Source organism: Onychostoma macrolepis, chromosome 05 (assembly GCF_012432095.1).
Source record: "Onychostoma macrolepis isolate SWU-2019 chromosome 05, ASM1243209v1, whole genome shotgun sequence".
Classification (NCBI taxonomy): domain Eukaryota; kingdom Metazoa; phylum Chordata; class Actinopteri; order Cypriniformes; family Cyprinidae; genus Onychostoma; species Onychostoma macrolepis.
Genome location: NC_081159.1, coordinates 21687736 through 21709349, shown reverse-complemented (window position 1 = coordinate 21709349; position 21614 = coordinate 21687736). Strand labels below are relative to the sequence as shown.

General features: G+C 37.8%; 2 protein-coding genes across 3 annotated transcripts in view; both read right to left on the bottom strand.

Moving 5' to 3' along the window:
• The window catches only part of ppp3cca (protein phosphatase 3, catalytic subunit, gamma isozyme, a), a 41748-nt gene extending 35302 nt beyond the window's left edge, over positions 1 to 6446 (bottom strand). The window contains exon 1 of one of the 2 annotated variants that reach the window (XM_058775289.1): positions 5635 to 6446. In XM_058775289.1, coding sequence (XP_058631272.1) covers positions 5635 to 5689 — 55 coding nt within the window. In that variant the 5' untranslated portion in view covers positions 5690 to 6446. The remainder of the gene's footprint in view (positions 1 to 5634) is intronic. The other variant, XM_058775288.1, reaches the window with a different exon arrangement.
• Positions 6447 to 7739: 1293 nt separating this feature from the next.
• Positions 7740 to 21452, bottom strand: vps37ba (VPS37B subunit of ESCRT-I a). Its single transcript, XM_058777267.1, has 4 exons — positions 21231 to 21452; positions 17604 to 17775; positions 10479 to 10561; positions 7740 to 10348 (listed from the first exon to the last, which is right to left on the bottom strand). Exons 1-4 carry the CDS (start codon positions 21333 to 21335, stop codon positions 9839 to 9841), a joined length of 870 nt encoding a protein of 289 aa, XP_058633250.1. The 5' UTR covers positions 21336 to 21452; the 3' UTR covers positions 7740 to 9838.
• Positions 21453 to 21614: the final 162 nt, after the last annotated feature.

Sequence of the window (21614 nt, the reverse complement as noted above, 5' to 3'; positions counted from 1 at the left end):
ATTTATTTCTGTGACGTCAAAGTAAAATTTTCAGCATCCAGTCTTCAGTGTTACATGATACTTCTAATATAAAAACATTGTTATCAATGTTGAAAACTGTTGCGCTGCTTGATATTTTTGTTAAAACCCTGATATATATTTTCAGCAAAGTCTGCTTAATAGAAACAGCATTTATTTGAAATAAAAAAAAGATACTTTTGATCAACTTTCCGTTCTTTTTTTCTTTTTTTGTTAATTCATCCCACTTGAATGTACGCTACATTATGGAAAAGATCTGTCGCCACCTCAGTTTCATCGCAATTAACCGCATTTTAAAACCAAGATTAAAATGTTTTTTAATCTATTAAAAATATTTAGTTACATTACAAGTAGTAACTTCACAAGTTAGACAAAAGTTAATTGTTTTATTAGCCATTTATAAGTTATCAGTCATAACAACAAAGTAATAACTTATCGGTTCATCTATAAAAAAAACATTGCACATTTTCACATCGCTCAGTGACTCACTCCCGAGGATGCATCTTTAAAAAAAATAAAAATAAGGTCGCAGACGTATTTTCAGATCAGCTCTTTATTAGTTTGTGCTGCTCTCTGGAGCATCATGACATTTGCTGCTGCTGGGGCTAATAAGAAAAGTTATGGTATCATGAGGATTCTATTGATTCAGCTCTCAGGTTTAACCTTCACAGACGTGAAAGGATACCAAGATGTCGCGCAATAATCCCTCACCTGCGCTGAACCGCCGGGTAATCTAACTCCACCAAATCCCTCGGCGAAAGTGCAGAAGTTGCCATAGAGAAGGCTGCAGCTCAAGACATGATAGGAATGAGATGATGAGAAGCATAAGAGCTTCTAGATGATGTAAACAGATGTTTTTAAAGATAATAAGCATAGATTTATCAAGAGTATAGCATGCTAATATCTGTTCTGTCTCTGTATCCTCAAGAGTTCATTATTGAATGAAGTGAGAAGCGTGTCTGAAGTTCTCACCATGAAGAAAGCAGGAAGCCGTGTGAACAGCAAAGGCCCCTGGCACAGTCTTTTCCCCCAAGTCTATCACAAAAGCTAGGGTTGACGATGCTGCTTCCACCGCGACCTCATTTGCATGCATCCGCTATAGTGTGTTTTGGCTGCTCAGCCTCCGGCTCTGAACGTCTGCTTGATCAATAGCCAGAGAGAGCCCATATGTTTCAAAAGGAAGTCAGGGTTGATCTTAATTTTATGGAAAGTGGCTTTTAAAACTATGGCGTGATTGCTGATGCTGAGGGACATGTAACTCAAGACATCTGCAACACGTTCGGAGGGAACAAGCAGCTGTCTGGCAGCACCGCAAGGTGCACCGAGTCAGGCTTTGACAATGCTCCCGTTAATCTGGCAGTTCTATTAAACGTGCCCAGAATGCCAGAGCAAATGATGTCTGAGCCCTCAGCCATTAGGGATTCAAATCAAGCCACTGGATCCCACAGCCAATCAGCTGCGTATCTGTACGAGGAGACTGAAACAGTAAGGCAATGTCTCATTAAAACAGATGTCATGGTTTCAAACTATGTTTGTTTTTTTTTCAAAATATTTCTTTGGCCACACCCTAGGCGTGTGTCAATTTAAGACATCACCGTTGACAGATCAATCAAATAGAAGACATTTTGATTAGGGTTTTTTTTTTTTTTGCCTTTTGTTAAATTCAATTCTTACTGAGCAGCTGCTTTTTTTGTTGTTTTTTTTTTGTTTTTTTACATTAACTAACCATGGAAACAATGCAAGCTGCACAACAGATTTTGCCTGTTTTATGACACCTGTGGCCTGTTGCATGAAGCTAGCTGAACAAACTCCGAGTTTAAGAGTAGATTTAGACTTGACAAAACCAATCAAATCCAACCTGGTTTAGATCAGGTTCAGCGGGTTCACAAACCTCGATATAAATGTTCCCTGTCAACTTAAGAGTTTGATCCACAGTTTGTGATTAACTCCTGAAAGTGTGACATGTGGCAAACATCCAATCAGAGGGAACAGTTCGATTCACTTCTCTGCTGAAGATTAAGAGATGTCATTATTAAAAATATAGTGCATTTAAATGCATTTACAAGGCAGGAATAAACACTGCTGTTGCAGCAAAAGTTTGACAGGGCAGCAGAAAGAAAATATCTGACTATGCAAATGAGTCAACTGAATTTGATCAGACAAAGAGCTTCAAAGAAAACGGTTTAGTTATTTTAAAATCTAATTGTATTATATTTTAAAACTTATTTATATAACTTAAATGCATAGTGTAATATTAACTGGCAGTTAACATAATATTTGAATATATTATGACTTCTAAATAATTTTAATTCATATATTATGAATATAATAAATAATTAGCAGCAAAAGATGGGCAATTCTGTCTCTAAAATTGTTTTGCTGTAAACTCTTAATATGAAGTGAGAAATACAAGGGGAGTGGCTTTATTGCATCAGATGTGTCACTTTAATCACAGCTGATTGGCCCAGTTTGAGTTTGGGATCTTTAACCCAGAATAAAACCTACTCCAGAGGTTTTATAAAATCAACAGAAATGGACATATCTTTCTAAACAATGTTGATGTTAGATATATAAATACTGTTCAAAAGTGTATACAGTAAAAATACAGCAAAAACGGTATTATTGGGAACTATTATCACAATGTAAAAATTATGACTGTTTTAATATACTATAAAACGTAATTTATTCCTGTAATGGCAAAACTCAGTTTTACTCAGCCATTACTCTAGCCTTCAGTGTCACACGATCCTTCAGAAACCATTCTAATATTCGGATCTTGTGCTCAAAAAACATTTATTATTATCAATGTTGAAAACAACTGCTGCCTAATGTTTGGGGAAACATAATAGAAAAGCAGTAATTTCTTTAAAAAAATAAATCTGACCCAAAACATTTGAATAGTAGTGTGTATGTGTGTGTGTGTGCGTGTGTATATACGCAAAAAACTAGGGCTGTAAACACAACTAAAATAAAAATAGTTTTTAAAGCATTAAGCTTTATGGTAAATTCGATTTCCAAAGTTTAAAACCCCTGTATGAAAATATAATACCACAGAAGTGAAATCTCAATAAATGTCATTTGAGAAGAAATGATGACTGAAGACTATAGTAAAAGTCAATCTAACACTCTTGCTTTTGGCATGAAGACAGAACCCAAACATTTCAATCATTATGATATCCTCAGGAGTGAGCTCTGACAGTTAAAAAAAGATGTGCTATCATGACGCATGACTGAACAGGGTTCATCTTAGCAGAACCCAGTAGACTTAGTCAATAACCATTTTCAGCTCATGCACAATAGTTCAGTTGGCCATACTTATCCACACTAAAAAAAAATATATATGTAGTTGGAGTTGGTGAGAGCGGCCGACTCCACCTTACCTGAGTTAAGGATTTGTACAATATCAGCTCACTGTCATAAGGACATAAACGAACATTATCTAGACTCTGACTGCTGAGGAGTATAAATAAACAGTAAGCAGCCCTGGGTCCACAACACAGGCTGGGAATAGTGACTGTAAGCTGAGTACGAGCACTAAGAACAGATTAGACAAAGCCTTTATTAGCCAGGGATTCCAGGTTCAGAGTCTGTTTATTTAGGGACTCCTCCCATTGCAAACAAGATCCTGACCCTAAAGTTCAAAAGAGAGGATGGAGGGTTAAGGCCTATGTGGAGAAACGTCAAGACATTAATGCTTCAAAATTCTGTGGGATGCTTTAAACCTTCATTAAAATGCAAACACACTCTGATACGAGTCTAAAACACAGACAAAGACGCATGTGTGGCGAGAAGGGTTAGACACACAGATCTTCAATCTAAGTTTAAACATTTGCATACGGCACAGTTCTGAACCAAACGCTTTGCATTTCAGCGTTACCAAGGACAGGCTCTGCCTTCAGGATGACATTTCGTGCCGCGCAGATTCTGGGCTTTTCCAGCCCTGCATACAACTAGACGCAAGGCAGGCTACAAGTGTTCACTCTAAACCTGGATATTTGAAAGGCAAATTGGTTTCTGTGCTGACCTACTAATGTGCTATTAGCGTCTACATTTTTTCTTGCTTCTCAACCCAACAAAATAATCTTTTCAAACTCAAAGCAATAACATGGAGAATAGAAATTCAGCTTCTGTGACACTATTCTTGTGTAAAATCTGGCAATCAATGACTCAAATGTCAGCAAATGGCCACAAAAATTCTGATTTTACATTTCTGATGAAATGTAATTTGGCTAGGTTTACCTGGTTTGACCTTATTGGGTAAACTAGTTACCTGGTCATAATGAAGCATGAACACAGTTTGTTTTCTATTACGATATTTTCCAGAAAGCCAGAAATTTATGTAATCACATGAATCTAACCAAAAACACGGTCTGAAATCTGTTTCGAATTAAAAAGTGTTCAACAGAGTTTCTGTCTAACTAACATGTCATAAGTTAGAAGGATTTAATTTTTCACAAAAATGAAAACCAGATTGTAAGTGACAGGTGTAAAATCTGTTCAACAGGCTGTAAAGTAACTTCAATGTTGATCATTCAGCTGACGCAAAACTGAAAATATGTCTTTCCAAAAAAAAAAAAAAAACTGATGACAAACTTCTGGAAAAATGTGTTGTGAAAATTACACAGTATTGCACAGACTCTATGTATAATGTTAATATTATAATGAAAACACTAAGTATATTACATATTAAATAACCCCGACTAAGGTCTATTGCCTGTAAAGCATTAGCTGATGCTAAGACATATAGGAGGCTTGTGTCTTGAACCCCATTTTAAAACCACTACTGCATGCTAATTCTCATGGCTTTCTCTAGGAAAGTTCTCAAAACTGATCCAAGCAGGTAATGTGAAGCATGTGTGTTTCAATTTACTCCATATTATTTATACCACAAATAATGATAAGCTCCTACAAAGACTGGCTGACAGGAGCACATTGCTGGATTTTGAAATCAGGTTTGCTTTATACCCGAGACAAAAAAAAAAAAAAAAAACACTGATAAAAAAAAAAAAAAATGTAATGATGCTGATCTCATACACCGGGTGTGTAGAAAGATAGAGTCACATTTTACATATATGTGCCAGAATCGAGGGTCAATCCCACCTTCACAGTTACAGGCATGGCTGATCTCCAAAACAACCACAGCTTTACCCAGACACAGTTTAAGCTGCTGTAAATACTAAATGATGTAATGAAAAATTTGACTTATTAATAGTTGAAAAGCAATCACATGTATTGCAAAAGTCTATATTTATATTGTTAATATAAATGGGTATGCCCTACTTTTAGTTGCGATGGGTGCAACAGGATAATTTATCATCAATTAAAAAGGACTCGTGCCAAGATTATAAAACAACTTTAATTCGATTTAGTGGCACAGTTAAAAATAAAGCTGTTTGAAAAATTGGGATTGGCAATCCACACATCGCTATCACGAATTACAGTGCAGGAAATCAATCAACAAAACCTGGAAAATCCGTCAGGCTGTCAAGAAATGATTCAGATGAATCAAATGATTGGCGAGTCAAATGATTCACCAAAATACCAGAGAGGGGATCCAATAGAATCAACTGTAATTACCCGTCTAGACACTTCATACTCAAACTGAAATGAACTTACTTTTAATGATTCGTTCGGTGGTCGACAGCTTTTCTTTCGGCTCTTTAGTCGACATCTTCTCACAGTTCGGTCAGGGTTTATTAGCCAGCAAATGAGCAAAGATATCCTCCGTGTTTGCTGGTGCCAGTCCGAGGAAGGAGAGATCGCCAATCGGCCAGTGACTCCAAAGGGTCCGAGAACTGTTGAAATTCAGACCAGCGGGCAGGTTTAACGCTCTAACACAGCTAATTTAGACAACACTGAGCAATAGTTGGGTACACGGGTCACAGGGCAGCATAATAACATCGCCAGCAGACACACGGACTCGAACGCTTGCCCTCGCTGACAGAAACACAACCACCGATCGTCGCTGATAAACTAACGTTAGTAGAATCGAGTCCGGTCTCGGTGTCTTCCTGCCGACATCGACCTATCTATCTAGCTAGCTATCAGCTTTTCTCTATCAGATATCTTGGGCTCGTAGCAACGGGAGCCAGCGACACGAGATGATTAGGGTTGGGTGCGCAATCTTGAACGTTAATCCGATTTTCCACTTTTCAGAGTCACAACGTCAACTCGCCAGTTTAGCTAGACTCTCATAAGAGAGTTCGGCATAATAATAACGTGCCGAACCGCGCCGATTTGTCTTAATAAACATATGTCCTGTCGTGTGGGAACAGCGATTGCGCGATCTACCCGCCCACTCGAGCTAACCATATGGCTAGCAGTAACTTCCAATCACACTCTCGTTCCCAGCTCCTCAGATTAAACACTAATCTCTAAACCTCAGACGGATTTCCTGCAATATGGCGGAGCTGTGGCTCTCGACGCGCTGGCGTAGGCGTGACGTAGCACGTAAAATTTGACACGTGCGCTGCAGATGGTTAAATGGGTCGTGCTGGAGGTCCCTCGGTCCCTCAGCGTGGATGTGGATGGACTGCTCTGCAGAAGAATGCAGAAAAACTACAAGGCGAAAGCAGTCCATTCAAATTATCTTTTAAACCCACACTGTAGGCCTGTTTCCACAAAGGAATTTTGACTTTTTGTCAAAGATGTTCTTACTGGAGACTGTATCATTGTTCATTTTTTACTTTGTGTCATTTCATGTGCTGCACACTTCAGGCCATGGATGGGTAACAAATCATCAATGAGCATTTGCATGAGTTTGAATTTTTCTTGGGGTCAAAAGGTCATTTAAAGTAATTGACCACTGTTTTTCAAACTGGGGTTGGAAGACACCCATGAGGAAGCAAGGGGTGCTGAAATTACCATTTAAACATTAAATAAATATTTTTTTTGTTATAAAATGTTTTTTTTTTTTAGGCCGTCAAAGTTAAAGTGCACTTAAGAAATTGAGTACGTTTATGTTTTTTTTTTTTGTTTTTTTACAATAAATTCAGTTAAAAGTAAAACTAAAACTGTACAAAATTAATTGCATTAGTTCTAATATTTTTTTCCACACACTTTTTGTCATGCTTCTAAGAAACATAGTGTGGGAAATTGTTAATCTCAGATATGCTGTCAACAACTAAAGATTTTCCACATCATTTTTTTGAGGATTTATTTTCAGTGTCAAAGCTGTGAATTATAAAATCAGCAACCTGAAATGCTTTTCACCTTTTTTTTGGCACTCAATTTTACCCATATATAATGTGGCTACCACTAGTTTACCAACTGCATATACATAGTGGTTACTAAATATAGTGCATAAACCACCACATTTACTGTATAAACCCTTGCTAGTTGTATATTTATATTGTATAGTTATAATTGATTGTAAACTCTCAATGTGTGCAAAAATCAGCATGAATATCACATCACTGCTATTTTTCCTGTATCCTAATACCATTAAAATATTCATAAAATGGAAAGATTTACTTTAACTGCAAAATGAGGTGCAAATAGTTGCTTAACTAGGGGCCTTTGTCATAATTACAGCAGAAATTCAAAATGTTGCAAGGGTATATGACATTACTTTGTGTACTCACTTGCATCCACCAGGGGGAGGCAAATTCTTTGTTAGGGCCTATTAGATTTATACAAAGAGCAATCTTTTATCTTCAATAATTAAAACGAACATAACCCTCATTCCTGAATACAAGACATGGAAAGGTTGAACTCACAGAAAAGTGATGGGATATCATTTATTATCTTTCAAATTAAGGATGTCAGTTCCATTTACCATGTCTACCACTTTGAACAGACATTACCTAGCACTTATAGCACTTAGTCTGCATATTTTACATTAGGAAATTACAAAACACTATTTTATTGCCAGCAAAAGCATACAGCCAAGTTACCTTTTACAAACCTAGCAATCATTATTATTTTTAAGACAAAGAAAGACCATGTTTATACACACAAACAAACAGTTTTCAAGGGTGGAAGCTGGTTTTTCCAGATGATTGACAATCCTGTCATAGTACATAATGGTTTCACAGGTATTTAGCGAATGTCTAGACGTAATGCAGCCTGATTCATGAGGAACCCAGATAATTCCACCTCTCAATCTGGTGCTCATCAGCATCAACATAAAGAAGATACCCAACCCAAGTCTGACAAACACGGAGTGATTTAATTCAAACAGAGCCTGCATACTAACATCATCTTGGTTCAGCTCGTTAAATGAATGTAGTAGCACCAGTGATTAAAGAGAGGACTTAATCCAAACAACATTTCTATCATCTCAACTTCCTGAATCTGAGGCAATGTAATTATGGCTCTAACTGGTAAAATATAAACAATAGATATTTAGGTAAAGAGCACTTGTAAAGATGTACCTGTGTAAACAGCATGTGTTGAAAAATACATTTCTAATTGTTATAGAAATCTGTTTTAGAACGGGAAGGCAAGGAGGAATATGAAGCACGCGCGCACGCGTATACACACACACACACACACACACACTCCTCACCACAGTGAACAAGCCTTCATCTTAATACCCAGCAAAGGCACAAAGTGGCTATTTCAGCGGCAAACACATAAAGAGGCCAGAACATACATATTGAAAACAGATGCAGGGTGAAAACAAAAGGGATGAATGAAGGTTATACTACATATTGAGGACAGAAAACAAGATATGATATATAACAGACCTGATGCGTGTAGGCAAGTCCAATTTTACCACTAAATTTCTGGGTTAAATGGTATGGCTATATTAGTTTGGGGCTTAGGGAAAGGAAGCACATTTCCGATGAACATCTTCACACCAGATGGCAAAAATAAACACAAGGAGGATTATGGTGTTAGTTACAAACGATAAGATGGTAAATTATGCATCAGTGCCAGTTTAAGCATGCATGGTAATGACAGTACAAGCACGTATGCTTCACAAATGTTCACGCTTAAGCCAAAAAAAAACCTCATTTGCACATTTTTTCCCCACACATACTACAGTTCACTCACACTCCTTTCAAATTCTAGCCAATAAGCTCCTTCCAGCGCGAATTTGCTCGTATCTGAGACATAAGGCCCTCTCCATTGTAGTGGTAGCTCTGGTCTCCCAATCTCATCCACCACATCAGTACCAAATGACTTCACCCACATTTAACTCAGTTTCGTATTAAATCGTCCCGTTTTTCTGCTACCAGCACAAAACTGGATCCAATGGAAAAACAAATAGCATCTTTGGCTGCAGGTCTGAGAAAACCTGAAGAGCAAAAATGGTTTTGTTTCTTCCCCCCTAAAAAACTCAGCACAATACGGTCTCAGTCTGTTTGCATAGGCTTTACTTTTTTGTAAAAGCAGCTTTTTCAGGTAAGAAATGTCAGAAGTTATTAAAGTGGTTGAACTAACATATTAGCATGAATTTGACAACTCAAATGAAAACATCAAATCATAGCTTTTCATATCTGTCTAGATGGCCTAACAGAACGCCTGTTCTTGAACTTTCATATCTTTATGTATGGAGGCCCCTGAGGCTCATGTGAACCTTTTTTACTTGATCTAACACTACTGAGAAGGGAAGAACGGAAGAACAGGGAACAGCATGACTCCATAACCAGCCATGACTGATCAAATACAAAAGTAGTCTAAAGTGCAAATTGAAGTTCCTGTTGCAGATGCCCCTTTGATTGCAGAAAAGTCTTGTTAATTTTACACTTGACAAGACTCCATCTTGGCGCACAATATTTTATAACATGCGGCTTGAAGGACCTTCAAAAGGCTTGAATGAATGTCCAGTGTGCATTTTGTTTTTTTCTCCATAGACTGTAATGTTCCTCGCTCACTGCATGATGAAGCCTGGCTGGGGTGCCATGCGTGGAGGGGGTCTCTGGGGCACAGGTGGGGCATATTGCTGCATGTACATGCTGGGGTATCCCTGGTTAAGAATAGGTGGCGTGTTTGCTACCCTAGGGGGAATAGGGGGGTATGGAGAAGTGGGAGGGAATGGAGAGGCCGCAGCGAACGGAGAGGTAGGAGAGTAGGAGACAGCTGCGGTGGGCTGAGCAGGAGGAGTTCGGGTGACTTTAAGTGGGGGAAGAGGAGGAGCCCGCCGGGGCATTGGCATGGGGGAACCATTGACCTCTCTATGGAGAGCGGCTGGCCTGGAGGGAAGGTCCTGAGAACGAGAGGGCTGAGGTGCAGCTGGGGCCATGTGGTGTCCCTTCAGCACCATTTCCTGGAGCTTCTCTATCTTGACTCTCCGCATGTGCGCCAGTTTCCTTTTACTCTGATACTCGTCGATGAATGCGTCCAGGGGGGTCGCGCCATCGAGGAGCGAATCGGCCATGTTCTGATTTGAAAAAGAGAGAAATAATAGCATGATCAATGAACAATAATGAGTCCATCAGATGATGAAAAATCCCCAGTAGAAATCTAGTGCAACTTTAAAGAGTGTTTAAGCTTCGTGGTAATGGAGGTACCTCAGTTTCTTCCTCGATTTTGGCTCCTTCTGCTTGTAGGAGTGCGAGGAGTGTGTCCAAGGGAGTGTTTCCACATCTGTCGTCTGTGCGGGGACAGAAAGAAAAGCGGAATGTGTTATAATTAAGATGTTTGAAAAATTGTGACAATAAAACACTGCCTTCCTAGCTCAAGCAGTAAAGCATGGTGCTGGCAAAGCCAAGGTCATGGGTTCAATTCCCAAACAGTTCAACGCAAGTCGCTTTGGATAAATGCGTCTGCCAAATGCATTACTGAACATGTAAACAATATATAATCCTATACTGAAATGATAATGTAGGAATTTAGGAAACTTGCATTAATCTGAAAAGGAAAACGGCACCTTTTGGCTTTAGCCATTGTGCAACATCAAAGGCAGCAATATAAATCTGCCAACTTGGAGTGCATGCCTTAAGTAAATTTGCTAAGGCATCAACAGGGTGTGTTTCACCTTTCAGTTAAGGAGCCATGGCTTCAGATTTCACAGTACAACTGGACACGCCTGTCAGAAATTCTCAGAGGTCAACAGACATTTGCGTCAGAAATGAATTAATATGCTTAAATTACACAACTGCTTACATAACAGCAATTCATTATCAAGAGAAAAATGTGTAATGTTCTACACTTAACAGACAGCTCAAAACAACGAGGAAAATGAATTTGAGACCAAAGAGAGATCCGAGATCACAAACCAATATTGTATACATATAATGGAATACATTAAAAACATACAAGTAAGCAAACTTTGATTAAATAATAGATTAAAGCTATCAGACATCTCAAACTGCATTTTGACAGCTTGTAATTCATTACCCAAGGGCCACTTTCCCTCATATGCCATTACATATCAGTCTAGCTCTCTTGGCTGATTTACATCTATTTACATTTATTTTCATGGCAGAGTCAACTTACAAAAGTGTCATTATGCTTTGTTGTTGTATTAGACCATCCATAATTCTAAATGTCGTCCAACCACTTAACAGGCTGCTTCTGCCATGTTTACCACGTTACTTCCAAACTACAACACTCGACCCTGTTGAGTAATGCTGAGTTTCTGTACTGGTCAAATAAAAGTAAATACTGTAAGCTGTCATTTACTGTTTATCATTGCAATTGTTTTCCTGGTAGGAAACGCTTTTTAATTTGAATTAATTACATTAGCCAGTGTACATTGCAAACAAGTGATTTAACAAAACCTGAATATTCCCGTTAGAATCAGTAAGACCAATGCCTTTTTTCTGTCCTCTTTTGAATGACAGGCTATGATTGACTCATTGCTTGTTCTTAAACAGTCAGCTGATATCCTGCCAGAGCTGGGTAAATTACTTACAAATTGTAATCCGTTACTGATTCCAGATTACATGACTACAAAAATTGTAGTCAGTAATGTAACGATATACTTGCTGTTGTACACGCACAGAGTCAATGCGCTCAAAGATTCGCAGAACGTTCCAAAAATGGCAGATGGCTTCCGTATCGCGGCCCATAGAGACAGTCAATAATGAGGCATCTAGGTATATATATATCTATGGAGCATACTACAAAACTTCAGCCGCAAAACTGGCTAACTAGCACATTATTAGGAAAGGCGATTCGCAAAGATTCATAAAAACCCTTATACTCACTTCTTCTGTAGATAAAGCTGGATCACGAATGATTCGCGTGAACAGACGCATTTAGGCAGATCAGGATGGGTGCATTCCCTTCTAAACGAAAGTAACGTTAAACCTCTGCATCTTCAGCGGCTCAGATGTCGGGAGTAAATGACGACTGCTATATTTATTATTACATCCAAAAACGAAACACTTCAATCACTTAATCTGAGACATCTTGTCTTTCCCTGCACCGGAGTCGACACAATGGCAGACAGCTGTCAGCTCACTCAGGGCGGGTCTAAGGTAAAACGGCTGTGTCAATCAACTCTTCTGGGAGTGGCCTGTACAGAACTACGTCATTCTGACAGGGCTCTCAGAACAGCCTGATTTGAGAAAGGGGATTTTAAAATCGGGATTTAAAAAAAAAAAAAAAAAAAAAACACTGGTGGATTTTTATCATCATTATAGGATGGATGTGTACACACACTTCCAACACACATTTTTGTTCAAACAACTTGTAAAGTGAATTTTTGCATCCGATGACCCCTTTAAACCTGAAATGATTTTTGTAAATCCAGTGGTCAAATGCTGTCGCCACCTGACTAATGACTGATCTTTGTGTGAATGTCCACAAAACTGGACTATATATACACATATATAAATTTTATAAAGGAAAATGTAAAAGATGAAAAAGAGAATTTAGGGAGAATCAATGAATTAAGAATAATTTGTAATCATGTAATCCATAAAAAAGTAACTGTAGTCTGATTACGAGTGTTTTAAAATGTAACTTACTCTATTTTATTTATTTATTTATTTAATTTAACCTTTATTTAACCAGAAAAGACTCTCTGAGATTAAAAATCTCTTTCGCAAGAGTGTCCTGGCCAAAATGGGCAGCAATACATCAGTTTCATCACAAAATATTACAACACAAACAGACTAGAGACACTTAAAAACAGTTACATATCATTGAGTCAATTTCCATTTGCCGAGTAACTGTTTTAAAATTATCCAAAGACAGCAAATTTTGTAATTTCAATTTCTTTACGATAAATACAAGTACTTCATTTTTGGAATCTGATTTCGTAATTAATTACATGTAATCAGTTACTACCCAGCTCTGTATCCTGCTAATTAAAACCAGCAATATCTTAGCCCCGCCTCTTTTCAGCACTGCACTGCTTCAAACATTACAATATTCATGATAACTTTTGTTAACTCTACAGTAAGTAAAGCCACTTCACCAGCTGATAAGTCTTCGCCAGCTGTGCACTTGTTTCTCTTGCACACAACAGAATCAGTCACAGACTTATCAACTGTATGAATCAGCATACTTGACTAGAGATCTACATGCTGCTACAACAACCAACTGAGATTGACAGTAAACACGACCTAAAAACTGTTTCTCTTATGAGACCGATGAAAATGGAGCAGGAAAGAAAGGAAGGGCAGGGCCTTTTAATCGAAGGGTTGCGTTTAATACACTAATGCAATCACTAATGTGCTATTAATGCGCGATAAAGTAACATCACATTAAACTCCGGATGAAACTGGTTGTGACGTTTTGGCTGATTTAGAGACAGGAAGGTGTGGCCACCTGTATGCCATCTGTTTTTCCAAGTTAACAAGTGCCCACTTCATTACTTTTCAACTACCTTATTTACAATTTTTAATGTGAATTGCAGAGCAAATAAAACTTCAGCCCAGAATAAAACCGGTTTTATGCAGAATGACTCATCAATTTTGCCCGTTCTCGACTTCCATTTCCCAATCAGACTTTGGTGAAATGCACATGCACATCCTACAATCGACTACTTACTAACAATAAGGGCACAATATGCAAATTATCCGGTACATTCGAAATACCCAAATGACCCATTTTATTTGCCTAAATAAACATTATACAAAGCATACTGCTTGAAATACTGTATCCCATAATGCATTACTTGTATTTCATTGCAAACATCCCGCAGATCATGAGACTGCTATCGGACTACAGCCAGCCCAGCTTACTTTGTGCTCTATGCAAGTGTGTGACAGAGCAGACAAAGAGAGAAAATACTGAATGTGTGTGTGTGTGTGTGTGTCTGTGTTTGTGTGGGCATACTCCTTCCCCCAAGCCCTGTTCCTGACATTGCACAGGGCACAAAGCCACACTGTTACTGCAGAGATCAGCTCCACAGCAGCATCAGAATGGGCCGTCACGCTGAAACACCCCCACGGAGCTGCTCCGTTGTTAAGGCTCAGCTTTGGGAATGGGGGTGGCAGCGGGTTAATGTACACACAGGATCCTCACCACACAATTTAGCCTGAAGACTAGGGCTTTTGTTTATCTGGGTCAAGTGAACGGCTGACTGGCCAGCCTGCCGGCAACCCTGTCCAGATGCACTGGCACTGCTGCTGCTGCTGCTGCTACTATCCAGTAAATCCTTATCTGGGACAGATAACCAACCCAGCCAGGGAAAGTGGGTAACCTACATTTCACCAAAACCACTTTTCATCTGTACACAGATGACAGCTCATCATGTTTATTTCCTCTATGCAAAAATAAACAGGAACTAGACCTGGGGGTGCTCTGATGTGAAGGGCTGGAAGTGAAAAGTGAAACATACATATAAACAAAAGCCAGTGTCACAGGAAAACTCATCTTAACTCATCTCAATCTGAAATGTAATACTGCAATACTGATCCACATATTTTAAATAAGTTACTAATTATACAAAAATATTTTTCTATTTTTTTTAAATAAATCTTTTTTTTTAGCCTTTTAACAATATCAACTTTCATATTCAACTTCGTATTTATTTACACAAAAATACTGAATGTGAGCGATTTCCCCCCATTCAGAGGAACACTATTTCAATTTAGATTAATATTTATTTGTTTACTATCTAAATATAAATACACTTTTTAGCCTTTTTACAATATTTGATATACATCTTGATATTTATCATATTTTATATCATAATAAAATATTGAATGTGGGTGATTTTTAACTAAATACGTGAATTATAATTTAAAGGGTTAGTTCACCAAAAAATTAAAATTCTGTCATTAATTACTCACCCTCATGTTGTTCCAAACCCATAAGACACAAATTAAGATATTTTTGATGAAATCTGAGAGCTTTCTGACCCTCCATAGACAGCAAGGGTCCTAAAGCCCTGTTCACATCAAGAACGATAACTATAAAGATAACGATATTAGCGTCCACACCAGTGAACGATACTGTCTGCGCACGTGCACGCGCATCTGCCTGCTATATGCTATAAATTCACGAGCTCCTTATAGCAGGATGGATTCTGATTGGATGTCAATGTTTGTATCATATCGTATCAGCTGGAAAAAAATCGTTCTGGAAGTGATTCCAACGATATCGTTTCTCTGTGCCTTTATCGTTATAGCTGTGGTGTGGACTCTATTCTTTGATATCGAGAACGATTTTTAGAACTATATCTTTATCATTATCTTTATCTTTATAGTTATCATGGTTGGTGTGAACGGGCCTTTACACGATCAAGGTCCAGAAACGTAGCAAGGAGATCGGTAAAATAATCCATGTGACATCAGGTCAACTGTAATTTTACAAAGCTACAAGAATACTCACCCTAGCGCCATTTTGGAGAATATCCACTGAACGCAAACAGCGTATGCTCTTCTGTGTCAGCTGCACCACACGGATACATTTTCTACGTTGTATGTACACTTTGATCCGGGTGGTGCAGCCGACACAGAAGAGCATACGCTGTTTGCGTTCAGTGGATACTCTCCAAAATGGCGCTAGGGTGACGCGGAGGAGACGAATTTGAATAAAGTGTTGTTGTTTTTTTTCTTTTGCGCACAAAAAGTATTCTCGTAGCTTCATAAAATTACAGTTGAACCCCTGATGTCACATGGATTATTTTACCGATCTCCTTGCTACGTTTCTGGATCTTTATCTTGTAAGGACCCTTGTTGTCTATGGAGGGTCTGAGAGCTCTCAGATTCCATCAAAAATATCTTAATTTGTGTCTTATGGGTTTGGAACAACATGAGGGTGAGTAATTGATGACAGAATTTTCATTTTTGGGTGAACTATCCCTTTAAGAAAGAATGTTTTTGAATCATTTCCATGTATATTCCAATATAACTCAAGCCGAGCAGCTGAATCCTTAACCATCTTCAAGAATCGACTAAAAACACATCTCTTCCATCTTTATTTGACCCTCTAACTCTAGCACTCTCTCTCTCTCTCTCTTCTTTTCGGCACGCTCCCTTTATCAGGGGTCGCCAAAGCGGAGTGATCCGCACAACCGATTTGGCACGTTTTACGCCGGATGCCCTTCCTGCCGCAACCCAGCCATGAGAGTGCACTCCTCTAACTCTAGCACTCTCTATTCTAATTCTATTCTTTAAAAAAAAAAAAAAAAAAACTTGCCCCTTTTAGACTTGCACTCTATTCATTTACTGCTTGTTTTCTTTAAAAAAAATTTAACTAACACTAGCTAGCTCTATTCTTTTTCTATTCTATGTTTCCTTTTTATTTATTATATCATTTAAAAAAAAAAACCTTGCTACATGTACTACATTAAGCTAACTGAGACTTGTTATAGCACTTGCGTATCATTGTTCTTTTGATGATTTTGATTGCTTCCATTGTCCTCATTTGTAAGTCGCTTTTGATAAAAGCGTCTGCTAAATGACTAAATGTAAATGTAATTAACAATAAATATAAACAAACAGCAATATTTACTTTATTAGCAAAAATAAATAAATCACATTTTAAATAATATACAATGACTACTGAATTTATAACCCAGTTCTGTTCTACACCACAGATCCAATACTAGATCCAGTTCAGAGAGAGTGGGAGACGGCAAGGTTTCCAAGTTGTACTTTAGTTTTAATATACACCATAAGTCAAAACCTAAGCCACATGACATTGAGTGTACAGATGGTAAAATGAAACGTGTGCTAGTCCGCTGTTTGGAATCAGCTTCCAAGCAACCGCCGTGTCACAAAGAGTAATCAGTGACAGCGTTTTATTCATGATATGAGCACACACACAGCGCAGAGGGGAATGGAGGGACGCTGAATACCATTCCCTGTTCTCTTTAAAGTCACAGATCCTTCTCAGCTGTGACAGTCATCTGCTACCATTTAGTTCTGCCCTCTGTTTCCATGAGGAAAAGACATATAGGGGGAAGTGGTGCATAAAGTGGTACACAAAGCCTAAGAATTTGTGAAAATTACAAGTAAAACCTGAAAAACAGGCCCTTCAGGGGGTTATCTTATAGCTGGAAAAGATGACTAAGTTCATATGTTCACATGCCACAGCAACATAAACACCTAGAGGGACGCTTCACACATTTACGTTGTTTTCACTGCAGCTTTTCAAAATTACATATTGTAGAAACAGTCCTAAGTCCACAAACGACATAACCACCATATACAAAACAAGTTTGTAATTGTAAGAGACATATGCTACACAGAAAGGCAGAGAGATGTTACATGTTAATCTCAGTATTTTACCTAGAGTGGACTTGCGCAGCTGATAGGCCTCAAACAGCTCCTGTAGGCTCCGGTACCGACTGGTCAGTTCATTCTTTTGGTGGTCAAGTCTGGGTTGCAGTTTAAGGTTCTGCTCAGCCAGAAGACGGTTACTAGCCAGGGTCATCTCCTTGTTCTGCTGTAGTCCTTTAATCTGAGGAAAACACAAGGAACATGCTAACTCAATAAACAGTGAGTATACATACATACATACATTTCAACATAGATTACCATTTAAAAGATTTGGGTCAGTAAGATTTTTTTTAATTTAATACCTTTGTTCAGCAAGAACATATTACAGTGATAAAAAGTTACAGTAAAGACTTTTGCATGGTTACAAAAAATATATTTCAAATACATGCTGTTCTTTTGAACGTTCTATTCATCAAAGAATCCTGAAAAAAATTATCACTGCTTCCACAAAAATATTAATAATAGTTTACAATAAGTTCTTACAAAAGATTTCTATTTCAAATAAATGCTGTTGTTTTGCACTTTGTATTCATCAAAGAATCTTAAATTAATACTATCTTAGGTTTCCAAAACAATTGTTAAGCAAAGTTCCAACACTAATATAATAATAATAAAGTTTCTTGAGCGCCAAATCAGTATATTAGAATAATGTCTGGATGATCATGTGACACTTTAACATCACAGGAACGAATTACTCTTAAAAAAATCAAATAGATAGCAGTTATTTTACATAGTAATACTATTTCAAAATATTTCTGATTTCACTGTATTTTTGATCAAATAAATGCAGTTACGATGAACGTGAAAGAAAAAGAAAAGTTGCAAAGTCACCATAATATCTGTAACAAGAGTAAATGTTTTCACATGACAATTTTTTGCATTTCTCACAGCATCATGTTGCAGTTTCAGGTGACAGAGTGAACTGTCAGGTACATTTCTATAAGCGTAAACAACATGGTATGTGGGCAGTGGAAAGTGAAGGTTAAGTCTATAACCCATGTACATTACTTTCATAATTACTAAAGGGCAGCATATATATTTGTGGGCCCCAGATCTAAACTTTTCAAATGTCAAAGTAACAAGGTTTTGCAAATGATCATCAGCAATTTCTGGGTTTGTAACTCATATAATTACAAAAGTTAAAAACATTGCAATCCAAAAACACCACAAAACCAAAAAGAGGCAGAAACGTAAACACCACACTCATATGTAATCGTTTAAATTTAAAACTACAAGCATTAATAGGGAGTTGGCCCTCCTTTTGCTGCTGTAAAAACTCCCACTCGCTGGTAAATCCCACTCGCTCTGTTTTAACAGTATTTGTTAAAACAAAGTTGGAGGGATTTTCTCCCACTCAGACACAAGAGAGAATTGAAGTCAAGCGCTGATGGTGGGCGATGGGATGATCTGTTTCACAGTTCAATTCATCCCAAAGGTATTAAGGAAGAGGCATGGCAATCTTTTAGGTAGGTTCAGTCATAGACGCCTATAGTGGGGATTCTTCAATTAAAAAAAAAAAAATTGGAGAACCAGAGTTCTAGACAAATTGTGGATTGTTTATATGCATATAAAAGAGATTCATCATTGAGAATCAGTTAAGAGGCTTAAAATTAGTTCTGCACAAATTGATTTGAATCAGCTAGCCTTTGATAAATAGGTCACCCCACCTTAAGACTCTCCTTGTACTGGATGATCACAATGTACGTTCTGCTGCAACAAAGGCACAATATTACAGGCCCCAAAGAGGAATTATTAATAAACAATGGCAAAGGGTTCCAGCTGTACACAACACAGAGAAACACATCACAAAAATCGTCTTCAGAAAGCACATCCCATTTCCAAGAAACTCAAAATAACAATACATTGCGACATGCCACCTCTAGTGACTCACAACCCTATGACTGCCATGATGAGGAACATTTAATCGTATTTAACTGTTCTGACTCCTCCCTTTTAACAGGTGCACTTCTGCAGTTTCAGTTTAGAGATCATATGTCAGGAAGAGGTGAGAGATTTCACATGTTTCTCAAACACCTGTCTAGATCAGCTGGCACGTCAGAAAGCATTTGCTCTTTACATAGTCTGTGCCGGGATGTCCTATACTGGGTCAAAAATAAAATAAATACCCAAACAAGCACTCAAAATATACAAGTCAATGTCTAACACAAAGAGAGCTGAAATCACAAGTCATATAACATCAACTAGACGTTGACAGACAATACTGAAACCAATTCTCCTGGTAATGCACCAACCCTTGCTTGAGAAATGCAAATCACTGCTCATCACTGATTATATAAGGCTAGTTCTCTCCAAATCTGACTAAGGATTGGTCTACTCATCATACACATGCACATCGCCTTCTAAAAGACATGTAGACCTGTGTATGAGTCCGCAACTATTGTTTTCATGTGGCAGATAATTACAGTCTACATGTTACTATATAAGGCTTCTGGAGAACCATGCCAGCAAACACCCATTTCTTTCAGTCACCAATTTCAGTGAAAGCCAAGTTTTAAGAATGCATATATTTGAGAAATTTGATTTAAACAGCAACAGATAAGCAGTTATAAAAATATATATATTCCTTATAAATAACCTATTTGCCCTGGTAAATAAACATCACCTTTTATGAGTGCTGCCATCAAGGTTGACATCTTTCCATGAATTTGGAGGTCAAATCAACTTAGAACTGTGAACATGCCCAGAATACTATCTATTTGACAATATGCAAACACAACTAAGTAAACTGAGCGGTACTGATATTGTGTGCATTGGCAAAGCTCAGTATGTTGTCTCATGAGACGTGAATACATTTACGGTTATGCATCAGCAATTATAATTCATATGAATCTTTGATTAAAAATCAAATGACCTAAAATCACCTGTCAAAATGCTATTTTAATAAAAAATTAAAACAATACACTAAGATACTGAAATACTATTGTGTTATTGTAAATAAAAACAACAAAAAATACAACAAGTTTATTTTAAATTAAAAATGTATAATGCAAACAATCAATAAATGTTTCCTGTAAGCATTACTAGGACAATTACTATTAAACAAAAGGCTCATGCTCTGATTCCCAAGGTTTCCTCCAACACATGACAGAAGATACGTTTTCATAAAAGTAACGAAAAGTGAAGCTCTACAAAAACATTCATTATTAATAAAAATAGAAAATACACAAGTCCAACGTCAGTAATAATTTCTACAAAAGAGGATCACGATAAAATGACTTGCATCCCTGATGGGTGAAATACAAACTTCTATATTCTCTCTAGACTCTACAGAGGAAACGCGCATTGTTTTATACTGTTGGTTGACCTGTTTCTGCTTCCGTGATAAGGGCATGTTGTCTTAAATGAAAATATGTTGTTTAACGAATTACATCATTACACTTAGTCATCTTCCGCGACGTCAAAAACAAACCAAATTGAAGTCGCGCGCAGAAACGTTTAAATGTAACGTAAACAGTTCCCAATAAAATGCAATGACCTCGTATAAGTGTAAAACAAGCCATTTTAAAGAATAAAAAATAAACACGGCCTACCTCTGTATAAAATGGTGCTGTTTCAAATACACATCAACTCGCCACGGTAACTTCGCGACGCTCTTCGCGAGAAACAGAAACTTACCTCTTCCGAGTCGTCGATACATTTGTTGAGTTTTTCATCATCTTCGAGCAGCTCGTTTAACTGAGTTAAGGTGTAAGAACTCAACTTATTCTCAAAGCCAGCCATGTCTGGCACAGCGGTGTCTTTCACACTTCAAACTCTGTCTGTGGATCGCGGTCGGTCGGACTGGGCAAAGCTGTTATTTTCAGCCGGAAGACGACAGGAGGAGATGCGTGACGTCACACCGTAACATCGTTGAAAGGGCTTTTTCGCTCACGAACTTTCTTATGTCTTTCAAAATATGTAAATCATACACTTGTGCATCGCACTGCATAAAACCGATAACACACTTATTTTTTATAAAATCTTTTAATTTGCAAAAATTGCAAGCTTCAGTGTTGTTGT